Raw genomic sequence first — 20,640 nt, 5'->3', positions numbered from 1 at the left:
GAGATTTAAGAGTCATACTGAATGACATGCTTGAAAGGAAATTTTCAAATGAGATATCTCTGGATGGTTCAGCCAATAGGGGCCCAACTATTCTGTGATTTCATAGGACCCTCATCTTCCACATCTGTTCTCCTTCAAATAACACATTCACAGAACCCTCACTATAAAGTTTTGTCAGTTGAGCTCACTACAGCCAAGATTTGCAGGATATACAATCCATTTAATGGCAATAGTAAAAAAGCAAAGTATTCTTAGTACTGTAAAGCTCCTATACATCAACGTTTTTGCTGACTCAAGCCTCAATACTCAAAAGTCTATTTGTGATAACGCCTTTTTATGTGGGCACAATGCAGACAACCCCAATCATCACAAAAACAGGAAATCAGGTTGCAGGTTGTCCTAACTTCATAAATGTGACAACTCACTTTAGTTTACATTCGAGTACTTACATCTGACGCAGCAATGTGGATCAAAAAAATAATTTAGCATAAAGTTCAAGTTTAGCACAGTGGAATCGGTATTACAGTATCTACCTTATCCAGTGTGCTGAGCCTAGGCACTACTGGGGCACTATAGCCAAGAAAATTGGCCTTAAATTATATTTTTCTTCTGCAAAAAGTGTCCCAAGATTGGACATAAATTTTAACAAACTTACAACAAGCTAGCAGGATTGGGGTTTCTATCCCTTGTCTAATCAGAGACAGGTGACCTCATCCAAAGCACAAGACTTGGAGGCACAAATCACCTGCACCTCCAAAGTCAGATGAAGCAGGGGAAGAAATCGCAGTACTCGCTCCTGCTATCCTGTAACTCAAGTAAGAAGTGGAAATTAGACAAGAGTAGATTGAAGCTCAATTGTGCTGTTCCTAGTCTAGTAGCCCAACTCAGCCCAAGCTAACACTTGGTGAATGCCAACTTAGATACCACACTTGAGAGCCATTACCGCTTATGCAACTGTATACCATCAGGACTCAACACATTTGACGAAAAAGTAAGCAGGAAAAAAGGGAAAATTGAAAGAAAACTGAACACTAATTGATATAGTATCATTTGAGTGGATTGATCTGCAAGTATAGCACATTAGAAATTAAGGGGCGGACTTTGGAAGAACCAAGCCTGCCCGAGTTATTTCCCCAAAAGTTTATGTACAGTAGGTTAGCACAACCTGTATCTGTCCCACTGGATGTACCACACCACGGTCAGAATGTCTACTACGGATTCTCGTTCCCCCAGCAGTTGCATGCTATCTGTGCGATTCAAAAAATTCTGTACATCCTCATGCATTATGTCTAAGCCATCCAAGTGCCAAACCTGTTTAATGCTACATATTTATGTTACTCACTTCCACTAGTAGTCTAGGGGCTGAATTTTACAGTGCTACAGTTGCTTGCCACACGTCCTCCCCGGTGTAAAAGTAGTCAGCAAGTCCGCCCCCCCGTTTGACTGGCTCACCCTGCAGCCATTTAAAAGCCATTGGTTTGAGGCGGAGCTTTCTCCCTAATAGGGGCGGAAGTCCTGCCATTGAGAACTGCTGGCCATTCAAATGGCTAACAACTCTCTTGTCCCAGCAGCACCGCAGTGAGTGTTGGCATTGCTGGGACTGAAGGGACCCAGTCCCTGAAGTGGAGACACTAATGGAGCCTGCATGAATGTAAATCCAGGGTCTTGCCAGGGTCAGGCTGGCAGGGCCCAGCAAGGGGCATAGGAGGCTGGGGGAGGGGAGGAGAGGGGCGGGGGAAATGTGAGTGTGAAGACCTTTTTTTCAGGGGGGAGGGGTGGGGGGGGTAAGAAGAGGGGAGGGGGCTCAGGTGGGTATATGGGGTCTGAAAGGGAGGTACCTAGCCATCAGGTTTGAACTGGCTGGCTGGGTACAGCATTGGCCTCTCTGGCAGAGGAAATTCAGCAATAGGGGATTAATTGGCCACTTAAAGGCCTCAAATTAGCCCACAGGTGAGTGGGCCACCTGACTGCTCCCCTGCCTCAAAATTCCAGCAGGGGAAGGTAAGTAGTGGGCAAGACACCACTGCCGTGTCGTCCAATTTTACAGCTCACTCCCCAACCTGCCAACCTACCCTGCAGGGGGCACAGAATTTCAGCCTAACATTCAGATATCCAAGTAATTAGTTTGCCCAGCAGTCCAATGCTAGACATCTATATTACCTAATTCACTGTGTAACTCTTTTGAGTTATCAACAGTCACAGATTGTAACTCTTTCGAGTACATTCACAGTTCTTGGTTTCCGGGAGTGGGACATGAACCCACAACCTTCTGATTCAAAGGCGAGGGTGCTATGAACTGAGCCACAGCTGAGTTGAATGCTCCATATGCTATTCAGTACATTATTGCCTTGTAGGCTAATTAACAATTAATTACATGATCCTCTGGTTGACCCTTTGAATGTTTTTATGGCATTCAATGCATCTGGCTGTTAACAGTTATACATCAATAGCAACTATGTTGCTTAATTATAGCAGATACATGTTTACAGCTCGAGGCAATATATGCACATAGGCCTGGATTTTTCTGCCCCCTGTCAGGGAAGGACGGCGGAGGGGGCATGTTAAATATGATGGGTGCCTAGCCCACTGCCTTCCCTCCCAACCCTGACCCATTGTCCATAACATGGTGGGTGGGTAATGCACCGACCAGACAACCCGTCCTTAGGCCTATTGAGGCCCTTAATTGCTTAATTAAGTTATTAACTGCCCCATCACTAGAGAAAAGTCTAAGCAAACTATTGGGATTAAAGGGTGACAAGTCCCCAGGACCTGATGGCCTACATCCCAGGGTTTTAAAGGAAGTGGCAGCGGAGATAGTGGATGCATTGGCTATAATATTCCAAAATTCCCTGGATTCTGGAAAGGTTCCAGTGGATTGGAAAAACGCTAATATAACACCCATATTCAAAAAAAAAGGTTGGGGGGGTGAAGAGGAGGCAGAAAGTAGGAAACTATAGACCAGTTAGTTTAACATCTGTCATTGGGAAATTGTTGGAATCCATTATTAAGGAAGTGGTAATGGGACATTTGGAAAGTCAAAATGCAATCCATCAGAGTCAGCATGGTTTTATGAAGAGTAAATCGTGTTTGCCTAATTTGCTAGAGTTCTTTGAAGATGTGACAAGCAAAGTGGATAATGGGGATTCTGTAGATGTAGTATATCTGGACTTCTAGGAGGCCTTTGATAAGGTGCCGCATAAAAGATTAATACACAAGATAAGATCATATGGAGTTAGGGGTAATACATTAGCTCGGTTAGAGGATTGGCTAACCAACAGAAAACATAGAGTCGGGATAAATGGGTCTTTTTCTGGGTGGCAAGCTATAACTAATCTATATTAATGACTTGGATTCAGGGATAGAAGGTACTATTGCTAAATTTGCAGAACCCACCAAAATAGTGGGAATGTAAGTTGCAATGAAGAAATAAGAAATTTACAAATGGATGTGGACAGGTTAGGTGAATGGGCCAAAATTTGGCAGATGGAGTTTAATGTGGATAAGTGTGAGGTTATCCATTTTGGTCGGAAGAATAAAAAGGCGACTTATTATTTAAATGAAGAGAAACTTCAGAATGCTTCAATGCAGAGGGATCTGGATGTCCTTGTGCATGAATTGCTGAAAGCTACTATGCAGGTACAGCAGGTAATAAGGAAGGCAAATGGAATTTTGGCATTTATTGCTAAAGGAAGAGAGTATAAAAATAGGGAAGTGTTGTTGCAACTGTACAAGGCATTGGTGAGATCGCACCTGGAGTATTGTGCACAGTTTTGGTCCCCTTACTTGAAGGATGTAGTTGCACTGGGGGCAGTTCAGAGGAATTCTCCATTGATTGATTCCAAAGATGCGGGGCTTGTCTTATGAGGAGAGATTGAGCAGTTTAGGCCTATACTCGCTAGAGTTTAGAAGGATGAGAGGAGATCTAACTGGAGGTATATAAGATGCTAAAGACGATAGACAAAGTAGACATGGAGCGGATGTTTCCCCTTGTGGGGCATTCTAGAATGAGAGGCCATAGTTTTAGGCTAAGGGGTGGTAGATTTAAATCACAGATGAGGAGGAATTACTTTTCTCAAAGGGTCATGAATCTATGGAATTCACTACCTCAGAGTGCAGTGGATGCCGGGACGCTGAATAAATTTAAGAAGGAGATAGACAGATTTTTAATTAGTAACGGGTTGAGAGGTTATGGGGAGAGGGCAGGAAATTGGAGCTGAGGCTGAAATGAGATCAGCCATGATCGTATTGAATGACGGGGCAGGCTTGAGGGGCTGAATTGCCTACTCCTGCTCCTAGTTCTTATGTTCTTAAAGGCTTCATTCCACCTCCACTACCATAATATGCTGGGCAGTGGAAGGCGGCGAGAGCAGGAAGCCCATTATTTCATCATCCAAGGTAAAAATAGAGGAAAGGAAGTGCCCCTTCAGGGGTTCCCTGTACATGTTGGGGGCACCCCCCACCCATGGTGTGAAATTTTGTGAAGCACAAATCATGGTTACAAAATTATCCCAAGGCCCACTCCTCAGATTATCAGGAAAGCTACTACTTTCCCCCTGTTACCTAATAATAACTTGCAAGTAATGCCTGCATTGCCATAACATTCATTGTGATGCTGTCAAATTTTAGCATTCAGAAACCATGCACTGCACATTATTGTACCAGCTGTACTTACAAAATCATAGAAACTTACAGCTCAGAAGTAGGACATTCACCTCTTTGCCCTGGCTCTTTGAAAGAGCAGGCATGCTTAGTTCCACAACCCCACTTTTTGTCCTTAACACCTAAGTTCCTAATCCATAAGTGCCTGCCCAACTCACTTTTAAAATTAATTATAGAATCAGATTCCACCACCTTTTCAGGTAGAGCATTCCAGATCCAAACAGCTCTGGAAAAAGAATTCTTCACATCTTCATTCTAGATCTTTTACCAATAATTTTGAATCTATCGTTAGAAAATAGAGATAGTTTAAGTGAGTTATATGTATATTTGGATGTGCTAGGAATGAAGAAATTTAAGTTCAATTTTTTTTTCTATTTGTGGGTCAAAAGGTGATACCTGGGATCTAGTTTCATTTGAGTGGAGACAGCCGGTCTAAAGCTTTGAAGAGCTCTGAAGAGAAGTCATACGGACTTGAAAGGTTAACTGTTTTTTTCCTCTCCACAGATGCTTTTAGGCCTGCTGAGCTTTTCCAGCATTTTCTGTTCTGATCTAAAGCTTTGTTTGTAAACCTAAGAAAATAAGAAATAGGAACAGGAGTGGTCCATTCGGCCCTTTGAGCCTGCTCCACCATTCAATAATGTCATCGCTCATCTGCTTGCATTTCGAATTCCACATTTCCATCTACCCCCAATAACCTTTGATTCCCTTGCCTAACAAGAATCTATCTACTTCTGCCTTAAAAACATTCAATGATGCCCCCCACCGCCTTCACCTGAGGCAGAGATTTCCAAAGTCACACAACCCTCAGAAAAAAATTCTCACCTCTGTCATAAAAGGGTAACCCTTAATTTTAAACAGTGTCCCCCTAGTTCTGGGCTCACTCACAAGAGGAAACATTCTTTCCACGTCCACCTTGTCAAGGCCGTTCAGGATCTTGTATACTTCAATCAAATCACCCCTCACTCTTCTAACTCCAATGGAGACAAGCACAGTCTGTCTGACCTTTCCTCTGCCTGCATTTCTAATGAGATTTTTACAACTCTTGAAGAAGAGCTAAAGCCAACAGAGTACAGAAAATCTGTGCTGTTGCCTAGCAACAGGGGGCCAGAGAGGGAGGCCCCACCCACACACACGGAAAGCAGTTTGAGTTCAGTTGGTCATTATGCTGCAAGTTGAAGGGAGCAGTTTAAGTCTCTTCCTAGCGGACATACTAGCAGACTGCTGAGGGAAATAAGTCTAAGAATCTGAGATGAGTTGCTCTAAAGTTAAAGTAACAGTAAATGTCAAGTGAATTTTGGATCTCAAGGGAGACACCAAGTTGTTAGCAGTCTACTGAGAGAGGGAACTGTAGAGAGAAGATTTCCCAAAAGTACTGGAAGGCTTCAAAGCCAAGGAGTGAGACAGAAAGGAAAGGTCCGAAGAGGACAGTCTAATCAAAGGACAAGGACAGGAACCTGGAAAAGGCCCTGTTTTGTGGAAGTGAAAGTAAGGAGCAGAGAGGAAGGCTCCAAGCTTCAAGCTTAAAGGGAGAAAGCTGCAGGAAGCAGATTTAAAGCGATATAGGCGTCCGAGAAGCCAGTAGGTCCAAGGAGACAGCTGAAGGTCTGTAATTCTATACTATAGGCATGTAAAGCAGTAGTGTTCCGTTGGCACAGCTGAGTAAGTGGGATAGAGTGTGCATGGAAGAAAGCTTGAATGCACATAGTGACCCAGGGGAGAGGAACGTCGGAAGGAGAGTTCGAAACCTTAGAGGTGGACCTTTGCGTGAGAAAAAGCATCGGTTTGGGAGAAGATTCTAGAGTGAGTTCTTGGAGAGTGGAGATTGGAAACCCTTGTGTGAAAGACGAAGTTCAGTGAGATCAGTTGGCTCATGGTGTGACAAGCGTCTGCAGGGAGTTGTTGAGAGATCTATAGCATCTGTTTGGGGTGGCATCTGTCACTTTGTTTCAGAGCATGGTGTGCTTGACCACAAGTTGCCTATTGGTTTGCATGGACTATGTACTTACTGTGAACATTAGAGTATAGGATAGCTTTTGTAACTCAATATCATTCTTACGGACCTGTATATAGCTGTAAAGGTATAGTTGTGGGTCAAGTAGTATTGTAATATGGTTCATCTTTTCTTGTTTAATAAATGTTTTATTCTTTTGTTAAAAGTTCATCAACTGATTCCTGTGAATCTGTTCAGTTGCCACTCTCTACACATCTAAACAAAAAATAAAAGTTAGGATCTATCAAACTGGGTTCCTTCCTGGGGTTTGGCTTGTTCAGTAGTATCAGCTGGGATCATAACACCATGGCCTCTAGTTATTGAGCCACTCACCAAAGGGAATATTTTTACCCCTATCTAGTCTCATCAAAACCTTCTGTTGTCCTAGCTTTCCCAACTTCTTTTCATAAATGAAGTCCCTCTCCCTGGTCTCTTTACATCTTTTGTAAAGTGTGGGCCCAAGACTATCACAATACTCTAGCCGTGGCTTAAATCAGTGATTTATTAATTTCTAGCATGATCTCTTTGCTTTTATATTCTCTACTTCTATATGTAAACCCAAGTAATGCAAATACTTTTGTATGCACATTATCAACTTGCCCTGCCACCTTTAAGAGTTTGCCTATATGGATACCGAGGCCTCTCTGCTCATCTTCACTTTTCAGGTTGGTGCCATTTATATTGTATTCTCTTTCCATATTGGTCCTATTAAAATGCATCACTTCACATTTCTCTGCATTGAGCTCCATCTGCCATGCTTCTGCCCATTTCACCATCCTGTCTATATCATCCTGAAGACAACAGCTGTCTCCATCCCAATCTAAAGTTTTGTATCATCTAATGCTACTCCCTACACCTGGGCCCAAGTCACTTATAAAATTGAAGAAAAATGGACCCAAAACTGACCTTTGGGAAAAGCCATTGCAAACCACCCTCCAGTCTGAAAAACATCCATTCACCACCACCCTCTGTTTCCTGTCACTAAACCAATTCTGTATCCATTCTGCTACCACTTTACTCTTTATTCCATGGGCTTCCATCTTTTTAACAAACCTCCTATGTGGCACTTTGTTGAAGGTCTTCTGAAAGTCCTGATATAAAACATCTGCTATACTACCTTAAATGAATCTTCTCTGTTACCCCAAAAAATTCCATCAAGTTAGTCTGACACAAAAAACTACTGCGGATGCTGGAAATCCAAAACAAAAACAGAATTACCTGGAAAAACTCAGCAGGTCTGGCAGCATCGGCGGAGAAGAAAAGAGTTGACGTTTCGAGCCCTCATGACCCTTCAGCAGAACTGAGTAAAGTTAGGAGAGGGGTGAAATATAGAGATACGAAAATCCTGTCGGAGAGCAGAGCAGTACTTCTTCTCCGCTGATGCTGCCAGACCTGCTGAGTTTTTCCAGGTAATTCTGTTTTTGTTTTGGATTTCCAGCATCCGCAGTAGTTTTTTGTTTTTATCTCTGTGTTTAATTGACTGGCACTCCTCTTCAAGAAATGCCTACCTTGAAGAAGTACTGCTCTGCTCTCCGACAGGATTTTCGTATCTCTATAGTTCACCCCTCTCCTAACTTTACTCAGTTCTGCTGAAGGGTCATGAGGACTCGAAACGTCAACTTTTTTCTTCTCCGCCGATGCTGCCAGACCTCCTGAGTTTTTCCAGGTAATTCTGTTTTAGTCTGACACAATCTGCCTTTAACAAATATTGTTTCAGACACTTGGAACTCCCTCCCCAACAGCATTGTGGGTGTACCTACACCATAGGGACTACAGTGATTCAAGGCAGCTCACTACCAGATTCTCAAGGGCAATTAGGGATGGTCAATGAATGCTGGCTTAGCCAATGACGCCAACATCCTGTAAAAACGCATATTAAAAAAAAATTATGCTGACTCTCCTTGGTTAACTTGTGCCTTTACAAATTAAAGTTATTTTGTTCCCAATAATAGGTTTCCATAACTTCCTTGCCACTGATTGGCCTGCTGTTTCCTGGTTTATCCCTCTCCCCTTTCTTGAATAGTGGAATAATATTAGCAACCTTTCATTCATCCAGCATTACTCCTTTATCCAATCAGGATTGGAAGATTGTGACCAATGTCTCTGCTGTTTCTACCTTTGCTTCTTTCAGTAACCCAAGATATTTTCCATCGTGATCATATGACTTACCAAATTTCAGTAATGCTAATCTTTTTTGCAAGTCTTCTCTATTTGTTACTTCTGTGCATAACTTCCCTCTTGCCTTTTAATGTAATCTGCTCATCATCCACTTCTGTAATCACATCTATCATTCTGTCCATATCCACATTCAAAACAAAAAAAGGAAAGCTATTGCTTTAAATTTCCACTGATGGCTGACCTAAACAATTCACTATCCTCTAAGAAATGTTACTTTTTGCACATTTCCCCTGTATATTGCAACACCCGCTAATCCTTTTGCATGCAAATGTTTCAACTTTTTTTAAAAACTGGCCCAGTTGAACCACACACCAACAGGTTTACAAAGAAAACACAGTGTCTTGACCTCAAGCTAGGATCAAATATCATTTTCTCAAGTACAGTTGCTAACTTTGTTGCTGCTTTGGCTTCCTACCACCAAACCAACTAGGATCCTATTAGATGCAATCACTTAGGTGCAAAGTTTCAAGATGAAGCTGTAAGATGAGAAGAGGTGGCGCAGATTAATTTTCAATTTTCCTTTTATTCGTAAAAGCATTGAACTAAAGTGAACTCTGTGTAGTGCATGAAAACCATAGCTAACTTTGCTTAATACACAGCATTAGATCCAGACCCATGTCACAAATTATAGTAGAAAGAGGACTGTAATTCAAAAGTAGAAAGAAATGAATTTCTGCAGACTATCAAGGAAGTAATTGAAAATTGCAGTCACCTTATTATCTATAGCAGTTACAGAAACTTAAGTTATTGCAAGGTAATACCTTAAGGGGCCAAAGGTAAACAAAATTTCCTTTAAGTTTATAAGTAATGTGATCACATAGTATCAATCTACCCAGAATCATTGGCTATAATTCTGCAAGCCAAGGGCAAGAGTTGACAGGCCCATTAAGTGATTGGACAAGATGCTGTCAGATTAAGTATAATGTGGGGAAATGTGAAACCATCTACTTTGGTAGGGAAAATGGATAAGCAGAATGATTTGATGAGAAGCAAATAAATGTTAGTATGTGGAGGATTTGGGGGTCCTTGTACAAGAATCAAAGTTAACACGCAGATACGATAAGCTTTTAAGATGACAAAATGGTATGTTAGCCTTCATTGCAAAGTGGTTGGACTTTAATATGGAAGTTGTGCTGCAATTATATAGGGCTTTGGCGCGACCACACCTGGAAGTACTGTGTACGGTTTTTGGTCTCCTTACCCAAGGAAGATATACAGGTCTTAGAGGGGTTGTAATGAGAATTTACTAGATTAATTTCCAGAACGAAGTTGCTGTTCTATGAGGAGAGATTAAGTGGGATGGGTCTATATTCTCTGGAGTTTAGAAGAAGGAGACGTGATCTCATTGAAACATAAAATCCTTAGAGGGCTCGATAGGGCAGATGGCAAGGGGTGTTTTCTCTGGCTGAAAATAATAGATATACAGAAGCACCAAGGTGTTAGCCATTTAGGATGGAGATGAGGAGAAATTTCTTCACTCAGACAGCTGTGAATCTTTGGAATTCTCTACTTAAGAGGGCTCTGCACACTCAGTCAATAAGTATATTCAAGACAGATCAACAGATTTTTGGATACTGAGGACATCAAGGAATATCAGGATAAAGCAGGAAAGTGGAGTTGATGCAAAAGTTCAGCTATGATCTTATTGAATGGCGAAGCAGACTCGAGGGGCCTTATGGTTTGCTACTCCTTTTATTTCTTATGTTCTCACACTGGAATACTATTTTTGGTGTTGGCTGCAATGTAGGAAAACCCTGCATTATCACTGATGCAATATGTGCAACATGACCTACAAGTACAGTATACAGGAATGCCACTAGGTGACATAGGCATCAGTGATTTCAACGCTAGTCGTTAGCTTAATTTTTAAGTGAATAACAGAAATTAACCCCCCCCCCCCCACTCCGAATTAACTAAACTAAGGCCTGGTGTCTGCTTGCTACCCATTGAGCAGAACACTATCTGGACTATCTTGTAAACTTATAGTAGTTATGACACCACTCCCAGTACAACTATTATGCTGAACATACACATGAACCAATATGATGCTATCAGTCCTGAACAACAACGTCACTACACCAGAACGTTTACTCTTATTTGATTGTCAAGGTAAGGGGTTGGACCAGGTTTGCAATTATTTTTATGATATTGCACTTGTCATCTCAACAGTCAGTTGTTCCTTTCCACTCCAGTCAGTATATAAATTTAGTTTAGTGGAAGGGAAAGGAATTGTTTATCCTAATTCAGTAGTTAGAGTAATCTCAATCTTGCTCAGTATAAAGATATCACAACATTTTGAATTCAAAAATATATACACATCTAAATAGACTTAGAAATTCATTTTTCTTTTATTTGTTCATGGAATATGAGTGCCTCTTGCAAGTTTAGCATTTATTACCAACCCCTACATGCCTTTGAGAAGGTGAGGATAAGCTGCCTTCTTGAATTGCTACAGTCGAAGTATGTCCATATATCCGTAATGCTGTTAGGTAGGGAGTTCCAGGATTTTGCCCCAGCAACAGTGAAGGAACTACAGTATAGTTTGAAGGGAGGGTGGTTGTGCCTTGGTGGGAAACTTGCAGGTGATGTTCTGCTGCGCCTGCTGCCTTTGTTGTTCTAGGTGGTGTGGTTCATGGGTTTGGAAGGTACTTTCAGAGGAGCTTTGGCAAGTTGCTCCAGTGCATCTTATACATGGTACACACTGTTGCCACTGTGCACGGTAGTGGATTGGACGCCGATCAAGTGGGCTGCTTTGACCTGCATGGTGTTGATCATCTTCAGTGTTGCTGGAATGTCAGTTGGACACACAAAACAATCCTAGTTGGAAGGTGGAAGGTGGAATTCCTCATCATGAGGAATTGGTCCTTACATCCTATCTAAAACAATATAACAAGCAACTGGCACCTGTCGCACCTGACTGAAGTGTTGAATTTTAGGCTGTCTGCCACAGAGTTCTAAGTAATGCTGTGGAGTCAGAAGGAGCATTCTGGTTCTCCTGGCTCCACATCAATTTTAAAAAAAAATCACCACTTTTCTGATAGCATCTGCTAGCTAGAGTTTTTTTCTATTCGTTCATGGGATGTGGCTGTCACTGGCTAGGCCAGCATTTATTGCCCATCCCCAATTGTCCTTGTTCAGGGGACATTTAAGAATCAACCACATTGCTGTGGGTCTGGAGTCGCATGCAGGCCAGACCAGGTAAAGACAGAGTTCTTTCCCGAAAGGGCAGTGCCCAACAATCAGCATGAGACTTAATTCCATATTTTTTTTATTGAATTCAAATTTCACCATTTGCTGTGGTGGGATTTGAACCTGGGTCCCCAGAACATTACCCTGGGTCTCTGGAATGCCAGTCCTGTGAAAATACCACTATGCCACATCCTCCCCCGTCGAGAAAACTGAGCAGAGCAGGCCTGACAGCTGCACCACCTTAATGCCCATTTTACATGATCACTCAGGGTGCAACTTTGGATCAGACTTTTTTCCAGTATCCTTGGGGTGCAGGACATCAGTCCCCAAAATTGAGCAACATCATTCTTGTAAAATGAGTACAACAAGATCCAATTTCTACCTCATAATATATGTTCTATGAACTATATTGTCATTTCAAATTGGACCAATAAGCTACTTTGGAAGTTGTACAAAGAAAATATGAAATACATTTTATGAAATATGTATAAAAACCTGAATTATGGTTATACCATAGACACACTTAGCACAGCCTATAAAAAGATATTTGATCTAGAGAACCGATTAATCTTGGAGATTAGACACAATATCAGTAGTATATCGAATACTTGATCATTTTTAGCAAGAAAACAATAACTAAAAGACAGATTACTCAAGATTTGTATTGTGCTTACCTTTTCCATCTTCTGAGTTACTTGGGGATAGTCTCTGATGAAGACATTCTCCACTACATCGCTTGTCAAACACGTCTGCCTGCAAGCAGGGCAACAGATAATGCCTGAGGTAGCCAGAGCAGCAAAAGACATCAAATCAACAACAGGAAATGAGATTAACCACATATACAGCAGTAACAAATTCAGTTTGATTTCTTAATGAAAAAAATGACCACCTCCAAAAAGGAAGTTAGCTTGCAATGCAGTGTCACAAATTTGTATCTAGGAAAATAACTTGATGTAATATTTATTTTGATTGTATGTGCTTAAGTTGCACATTAAAAAATTATCAGAACAAAATCCATATTATGACCTTATTAATGCCTCAACCTTCCATGAAGTTTGCCACAGATGCATTAATTAAAAGGTAACATTTACTGATGGTAAACAATCTTGACTGCCCCCAATAGACAGAGCATAAATAGAGACAAATGTAAAATAGTGTGGATGCTGGAAACCTGAAATAAAGACAGAAAAATGTTGGATATATTCAGGCAACATTTGTGGGGAGAGAAATAGAGTTAATTGTTTCAGGTCAAAAACTTCCCATCAGAACTGGGAAATGTTGGAAATGCAATAGGTTTCAAGCAAGTGAAAGGGGGGAGGGTTGGAAAAAGAAAAAGGGAAGGCCTGTGATGGTGTTAGGCAGGAGAGATTAAGGGCAGAATATTGTATTTGTGATGGGGGACCCGCCCACTGGCTGGAAAACTGGCGGGAACACAGTGGCGCTTCTCTCCGGAAGGCCAAGCATAATTACCAGGTAATTAGCAGGACAGCATCAGGCCTCATACGCAATCAAGCCACCAGTGGGGTGGATATCCCACCCTCGAGAGCTGCCATCAGCACTCCAATACCAGCAGCACCACTGCCAGTACAATACTTGGGCCTACCTTGAGGATCGCTGCTGGATCCCCAAATAGATATGAATTTGGGCGGGATAGTGGTCACTGATGAGAGGGAAGGTCAGAAGCAAGAGCAGGGGCGTGACTTTCAGTGGGTTCCCCATTTCCTGATGCTAGCACCCACAAGGGTTTGCTGGGTGGTCTTTCCACATGACATTCCCCATCCGCCACTGGTTGAATGCCAGTGACAGTGGGATGAGGCCCTTATGTGGTTACATAAGGGCCTCAATTGCCGTCTGGGTAGATGGCCGCTCTCCAACCTTTCAACCCCACACTCTCCCAGCTGATCAAACATACCCTGAGGTGTTTGCAGGTGGGGATGGGGGGGGTGGAGAGTGCATTAAATTCTACCCTAAAGGTCAAAAGATTTGGTGGTTCAAGGCCAAAGGGAATGGTAATGTGGCAAGTAAAAAGAAACAAAAAAAGGCATGTCTAGAGGAGGTGTGAATGACAAAGATGAATAACTGCTGCCCAAAAGCAAAAAAGAAAAGCAAGACAGTAAAATCAAATTCTGCAAAAAAGAAACACAAATTAGGGACAGAGGTTATGGTCTAAAATTGAAATCAAATGTTGTGTCCAGAAAGGTGTGAAGTGTCTCAATAGAAAGCTGAGGTGCTCTTGAGCTGCTGCTGAGCTTGTGTTAAGCTTCATTGGAAGGAGGCCGGGGACAGAGAGGTCAGCAGGGGAGCAAGGTGAAGAATTAAAATGAAAAGCAACTGGGACCTTGGGGTCATGCTTACGGACTGAACTGAACAGAGAGTGTTCCACAAAACAGTCACCCAATTTGCATTCGCTCTCCCCAGTGTAGAGATGTGATTGTTGGTGGCATCATGCTAGAGGTGGTAGAAATAGTGGAGGACAATCCGTTGAATACAGTGGCTGGTGGGGAAGGTGGTGAGGCACAGGGGAACCCTATTGGTTCTGGAATGGAGGGGAAGGAGCGAGAGCAGAAGTCCAGGAAAAGGAACGGACACAGTAGAGGGCCCTGTCAACCAGAGTGGGGGAGGAATCTTCAGTTGAGGAAAAGCAAGACAGTAAAATCAAATCCTGCAAAAAAAAAACATGAATTAGGTACAGAGGTTATGGTCTGAAATTGAACTCAAATGTTGTGGTCTAGAAAGTTGTAAAGTGTCTCAATGGATAGGTGAAGTGTTCGAGCTGCTGCTGAGCTTCTGCTAAGCTTCACTGGAAGGAGGTACTGGTATGGAAGGCTGCATCATCAGAATAGATGTGATGGACACTGAGAAACTGGGAGATTGGAATGGAATCCTTACAGGAAGCAGGATGTTTGGAATAGCAGTTGAGGTAGCTGCGGGAGTCACTGGGTTTATATGAATATTTGTAGGGACAAAAGTCGAGGAAGGGAAAGGAAGAGTCGGTGATGGACCATATGAAGGTGAGACGGGTGGAAAATGGAAGCAAATTTGATGAAATTTTCCAGTTCAGTGTGAGAGCATTAATGTACCAGAGAGGGAAAAAAAAAGAGGTAAGGGCCTAAGTAGGACTGGAACAAGACATGTTCCACATATTCCACAAAAAGGCAAGCATAGTTTGGACCCATGTGGAGATCCATAGCAACACCTTTTATGTGGAGAAAGTGAGACAAGTTAAAAGAAGAAATTGTTCAGTCTGAGAACAAGTTCAGGCAGGCAGAGTAGGGCAGTGGTGGATGGAGACTGGTTGGAAGAAGCAGAGAGCCCTTAGACTATCCTGGTGGGGGATAGAGGTGTGGAGAGATTGGACCTCCATGGTGAGGAGCAGTCTATTACAGCCAAGAAACTTCAAACTATTAAAGTGACAGAGGGCATCAGAATCATCACAGATGTAGGAGGGAAGAAACTGCACAAGGGGAGAAAAAAAAGTGTCAAGAAAGGATAGGCAGGAACAGGCTGAAAAAAAAATTAGTTTACAAGGGCAGTCCTGTTTGTAGACCTTGGGAAGGAGGTAGAAGTGGGATTGCTTGGGACTGGGGGACAATGAGGTATGATGCCATGGAGGGAAGTTCTCCAGAGGACAGGTCGTCAGTGACAGTCCTGGAGATGAGTCATGGTCCAGGGAGAGGTTGGGGAGTGGAGAGTTGACATTTGGCTTCAGCAAGGTAGAGGCCAATTTGCCAGACAACGCTGTTATCAAACCTGCTGACAAGGTTGATACTGTTAGGATTAGACCTAAGCAAATAGAATGCTGCAAGTTCAGAGGGATATAAGTTAGTGATTGGGGGAGCAGTACTCAATTAAAAGACTTAGAGAGGCTAAGAGGCCAGTGAGAGGGGTCCAGGTGAAGGGAGAATACTGGAGATGGGTAAAAGGGTCTGCTGTGTGGCGGATGGGGGAGAGAAGACTGCTAGCCAAAGAAGTGGGCACAAAGGCAAAGGAAGAAGTGAGCACTTTCATGCTGAGTTCAAAATTCATTGAGGTGGGAACTCAAGGGAATGAAGCTAAAGCCTTTGCTAAAGGCAGAAATTCAGGGTCAGAGAGGGGAAGGTCAGAGGGTATCTCAAGAGGTGAGATTAGAAGAAGGGATGGGTCACAGGCAGGTAAAGAAAGATCTGGAGGGGCCTTGGTGCCCATGAGTGGCTGAAGTTTGCAATCCTTCGCACCTGAAAGGAAGGAAAGTTTTGGGATAAAGCGCGAGATGTGACAAAGGATGAAATGAAACTGTGAACCAGGACAGTTGTGAGATAGAGTGTGTCATTGCTGCTAAAAAAAAAGGTTGATAGAGTGCATGTGGTGGCACATGGCATTTAGTGCAGATCTCAGAATGTAGCAAGAACACCAGTTTGAGGAGCACTTAACATCTAGGAGATATCTGTAATCATGGGTGGATCTGGAACAAAGGATGGAATTTCAGTTGTAATTTACATGGAATAAGACAAACAGAGACAGCAGCTGATGAAGATGTTGTCGACGTGAAAGCAAAGTTGGAAGATCTGATCAAACTTGAAAAGGGAAATAGAAAGCAATAAAGATGAACAAAGTAAAAAAGAGACACAAATGGAAATCCCATCAGAGAGAAGAGTACAAATTTTCAAAAATGGGCATTCCAACTGACAATGAATTAAATTCCAATTAGAAACATAAAATACTGTGGATGCTAGAAATCTGAAATAGAAATGCTCAGCAGGTCCAGCAGCTTCTGGAGAAAGAGAGAGAGAGAGAAAATGGATGAACATTTTTGGGATAAATGGGTCATTTTCAGGATGACAAACTGTAAATAGTGGAGTGCCACAGGAATTATTGCTGGGACCTCAACTATTTACAATCTACATTAATGATTTGGATGAAGAAACCAAGTTTATTGTTGCCGAATTTGCTGACAATACCAAGACAGGTAGGAGAACAAACTGTGCGGAGGGTACAAAATATCTGCAAAAAAGATATAGATAGGCTAAATGAGTGGGCAAAATTTAGTAGATGGAGTATAAATGTGGGATAATGTAAATATGGGATAAATGTGGGATAATGTAAATGTGGGATAATGTGAGTTTGTCCACTTTGCTCAAAAGGATAGAAAAGCAAAACATTATTTAAAAGCAGAAAGACTGCAGAATGCTGCGGTACAGAGGGATCGGAGTATCCTTGTACATGAATCACAAATCATAAATGGAATGTTGGCCTTTACTGCTAGAGGGATGGAAGTCTTGTTATAACCATACAGGGCATGGAGGAGACCACACCTGGGGTAGTGTACACAGTTCTGGTCTCCTTACTTAAGTGTATACTTGCATTGGAGTTGTTCAGGCAGGGTTCACTAGGCTGATTCCTGGCATGAAGGGGTTATCGTCTCTTGAGGAAAGATTGAGCAGGTTGGGCCTTTACTCATTGGAGTTTAGAAGAATGAGAGGTGATCTTATTGAAACATAAAAGATTCTGAGGGGGCTTGATAAGGTAGATACTGAGGGGATGTTTCCCCTCATGGAGGAATTTAGAACTGGAAGTAGTTTCAAAGTAAAGGGTCTCCCATTTAAGACAAAGATGAGGCAGAATTTCTTCTCTCAGAGGGTCGTTAATCTTTGGAATTCTTTACCCCACAGAGCAGTGGAAGCTGGGTCAGAATAAATGCAAGGCTGCATTAAATTTTTGATCTACAAGGGAGTCGAGGGTTACAGGGGCAGACAGGAAAGTGAAATTAATGCCACAATCAGATCTGCCACGATCTTACTGAATGACAGAGCAAGCCTGCTCCTATTGGTGTAATTATACCTCATTTTAAGTTCAGTAAGTGATTGTGACATTTTTCATGATTTTAGATAAAAAAACAAAAAAAGGAAAATATTTAGGCAAAGTGCCAGGATAACTCTGGTTTCAGGCCTTTATTAACAAAAGGTGGAGAAAAGTGGTCTGGCCATTTGAGAGAGAATTTATACTCTTCACTTGCCTGTAAGAGGGCAGCTTCAACCGTCCGTATGAAGCTCAACACCACTCAGGGCAAGACAAACCACTCACTGGCTTAAATATCCACTCCCTCCACCATCAGTGTGCCATGGCTGCAATCGGTACTATGAGATGCACAACAGCAAATTACTAATGCTTCTTTGGCAGCACCTCAAACCCACAGCTTCTACCAACTAGAAGGCCAAGAGCAACACGTGCATGGGAAATCATTACCTCCAAGTTCCCTTCCAAGTTACACATCCTGACTTGAACATGCATCACTGTTACTTCTTGTAGTTAGATCAAAATCCAGGAACTTCCTACTTAACAGCAATGTGGGAGTACAATCATTGCTGTAGCAGTTCAAGGAATAGGCTTCTCAAGGGAAACCAAGAGAAATAATTGGTGGTCTAGCCGAAGATATCCACATCCCGATAATTAGTTTTAAAAAAGACATTTATGAAGATTTCTTCTAATCAGTATTTTTGGTGAATCAAAACTTCTGTTTAAAATAGCAAATTCACCATTTTGCTAGAAACAGGAGAAAGATTTTCTGAATGTACATTTAATGACACTATACATAGCCACCAGAACTAACCTTCTTTACTCTAACCTCACCAGTCCCCCTCCCACTCCACACACATGTAAGTATACTAAGCCGAGAGATGCGAGAGATTCCTTGCCCATTCCCGCAAGTAGTCAGTTTTCAATCAGCCTGACACAAAACCATAGTACTTAGAACATCCAATGTTCAGGTGATGAATGCTTAAAATGCCATATTTTAAGGAAGGTCCAATCAGAAGTGTCCAACTCCTCCAAACATTATAAATGGTCACTTTGGGTCACTTATATCACCATACCAATCTGTCATAGGTCAGTGTGCAATAATTCAGGGGTCTGCTGACTGAGCACCTCAATCAGCAGGTGCAACTCAAACTTCATTATAATGGCATTCTACGATTGGCTTGTGTAGTTAGTGATGACTTCACCTTACTTTAAATGAGAAAGACGCTCAATCCAGAGAGTACCTGAAATAGGGGAAGCCTATTGAAATAGTACAAGAAGAGTAATAGGTGCTCAAATATTGTTTCCCCAAGACCATAGGTCAGTAGTTCCCAAGATATGAGTCACGACTCCAACTGGGGTTGCAGAAATAGTAAATGGGGCCGTGAACTCCCCCCCTCCTCTGAGACTGCACCCCGCATCAGCACGAAAACCCCAAGCTTCTCCCACCCCTGCCATTGACCTGCTCGCCTCTTGGTGTCACCCTCCGGGCCACAGGCTCTTTCCCATGGCTGCTTCACTGAGTCTCAAGGCCAACTACAAAATCGGCACGATGCCTTCACTGCAGCCTGCCTGAGCCCGACCCATCACCATGGTACTGAGGGACAATCTGAGCTCCAACATCATCCACCTCCAGAACTTAAAACTGCACTTTTGCTTCTTCCTATCCAAGATCCATGAGTTAGAATGCTCAGATAAAATAATGGACTGGTGGGTATATAAAATAACATTTTTATTAAGTGCTTTAAAAACAGACTTTGGTATTTACCTGACATATTATATTTGATCTATAATACACAAACTTTAATAATTTTGCACCGAATGTTACATTGCTGCGAGTTCATTCCCATCTACATCTGATAACCTTCGATTCCCTTGCTAAACAAGAATCTACCTACCTCTGCCTTAAAAAGTTTAGTGATCCCGCTTCCACTACCTTCTGAGACCCAAAGTCGCACAACCCTCAAAAAAAATTTCTCCTCATCTCGGTCCTATAAAGGTCACCCCTAATGTTTAAAACGGTGCCCACTAGTTCTGGACTCAACCACAAGAGGAAACATCCTTTCCACGTCCACCTTAAGACCATTCAGGATCTTATATACTTCAATCAAATCACCCCTCACTCTTCTAAATTCCAGCGGAAACAAGCTCAGTATGTCCAACCTTTCCTCATAAGACAACCCACTCATTCCAGGTATCAATCTAGTAAACCTCCTCTGAACTGCCTCCAATCCATTTACATCCTTCCTTAAATAAGGAGACCAAAACTGCACACAGTATTTGAGATGCAGTCTCAATGTCCTGTATAACTGAAGCACACCATCCTTAACTTGTATGTTCAATTGCACTCGTAATAAAGGATAGCATTCCATTAGCCTTCTTAATTACATGGGCAAGGAAACCTGCTGATTATCATGTATCGCCCCCACCACCCCTCCGCTGATGAATCAGTGCTCCGATGTTGAACACAACTTGGAGGAAGCGTGGAGGGTGGCCAGGGTGCAGAATGTACTCTGTACTTCAATGTTCATCACCAACAGTGGCTCGGCTGCACCATCACAGACTGAGCTTGTTGAGCCCTAAAGGACATAGCTGCTAGACTGGGTCTGCGGCAGGTGGTGAGGGAACCAACAAGAGGGGGAAACATAGTCAGCCTCATCCTCACCAATCTGCCTGCCACAGATGCATCTGTCCACGGCAGTATCAGTAGGGGTAAGCACCGCACAGTGCTTGTGGAGACGAAGTCCCACCTTCACATTAAGGATACCCTCAAGTGTTGTGTGGCACTACTGCCATGCTAAATGGGATAGATTTCGAACAGATCAAGCAACTCAAAGCTGGGCAACTATGAG

The 20,640-nt window shown here is 42.4% G+C and overlaps 1 protein-coding gene across 3 annotated transcripts in view; it reads right to left on the bottom strand.

Annotated features, from left to right (window-relative positions):
• trim66 (tripartite motif containing 66) overlaps positions 1-20,640 on the bottom strand; it is a 253,498-nt gene that overhangs the window by 93,629 nt on the left and 139,229 nt on the right. For 2 of the 3 annotated variants that reach the window (XM_078549215.1, XM_078549216.1), the window contains exon 2: positions 12,691-12,794. In XM_078549215.1, coding sequence (XP_078405341.1) covers positions 12,691-12,794 — 104 coding nt within the window. Of the gene's footprint in view, positions 1-12,690; positions 12,795-20,640 lie in introns of those variants that run through there. The other variant, XM_078549217.1, reaches the window with a different exon arrangement.

This window comes from Cetorhinus maximus, chromosome 9, assembly GCF_964194155.1.
Source record: "Cetorhinus maximus chromosome 9, sCetMax3.hap1.1, whole genome shotgun sequence".
Classification (NCBI taxonomy): Eukaryota; Metazoa; Chordata; class Chondrichthyes; order Lamniformes; family Cetorhinidae; genus Cetorhinus; species Cetorhinus maximus.
The sequence above is the reverse complement of the archived record's forward strand: the minus strand, read 5'-3'. Positions and strand labels throughout refer to the sequence as shown.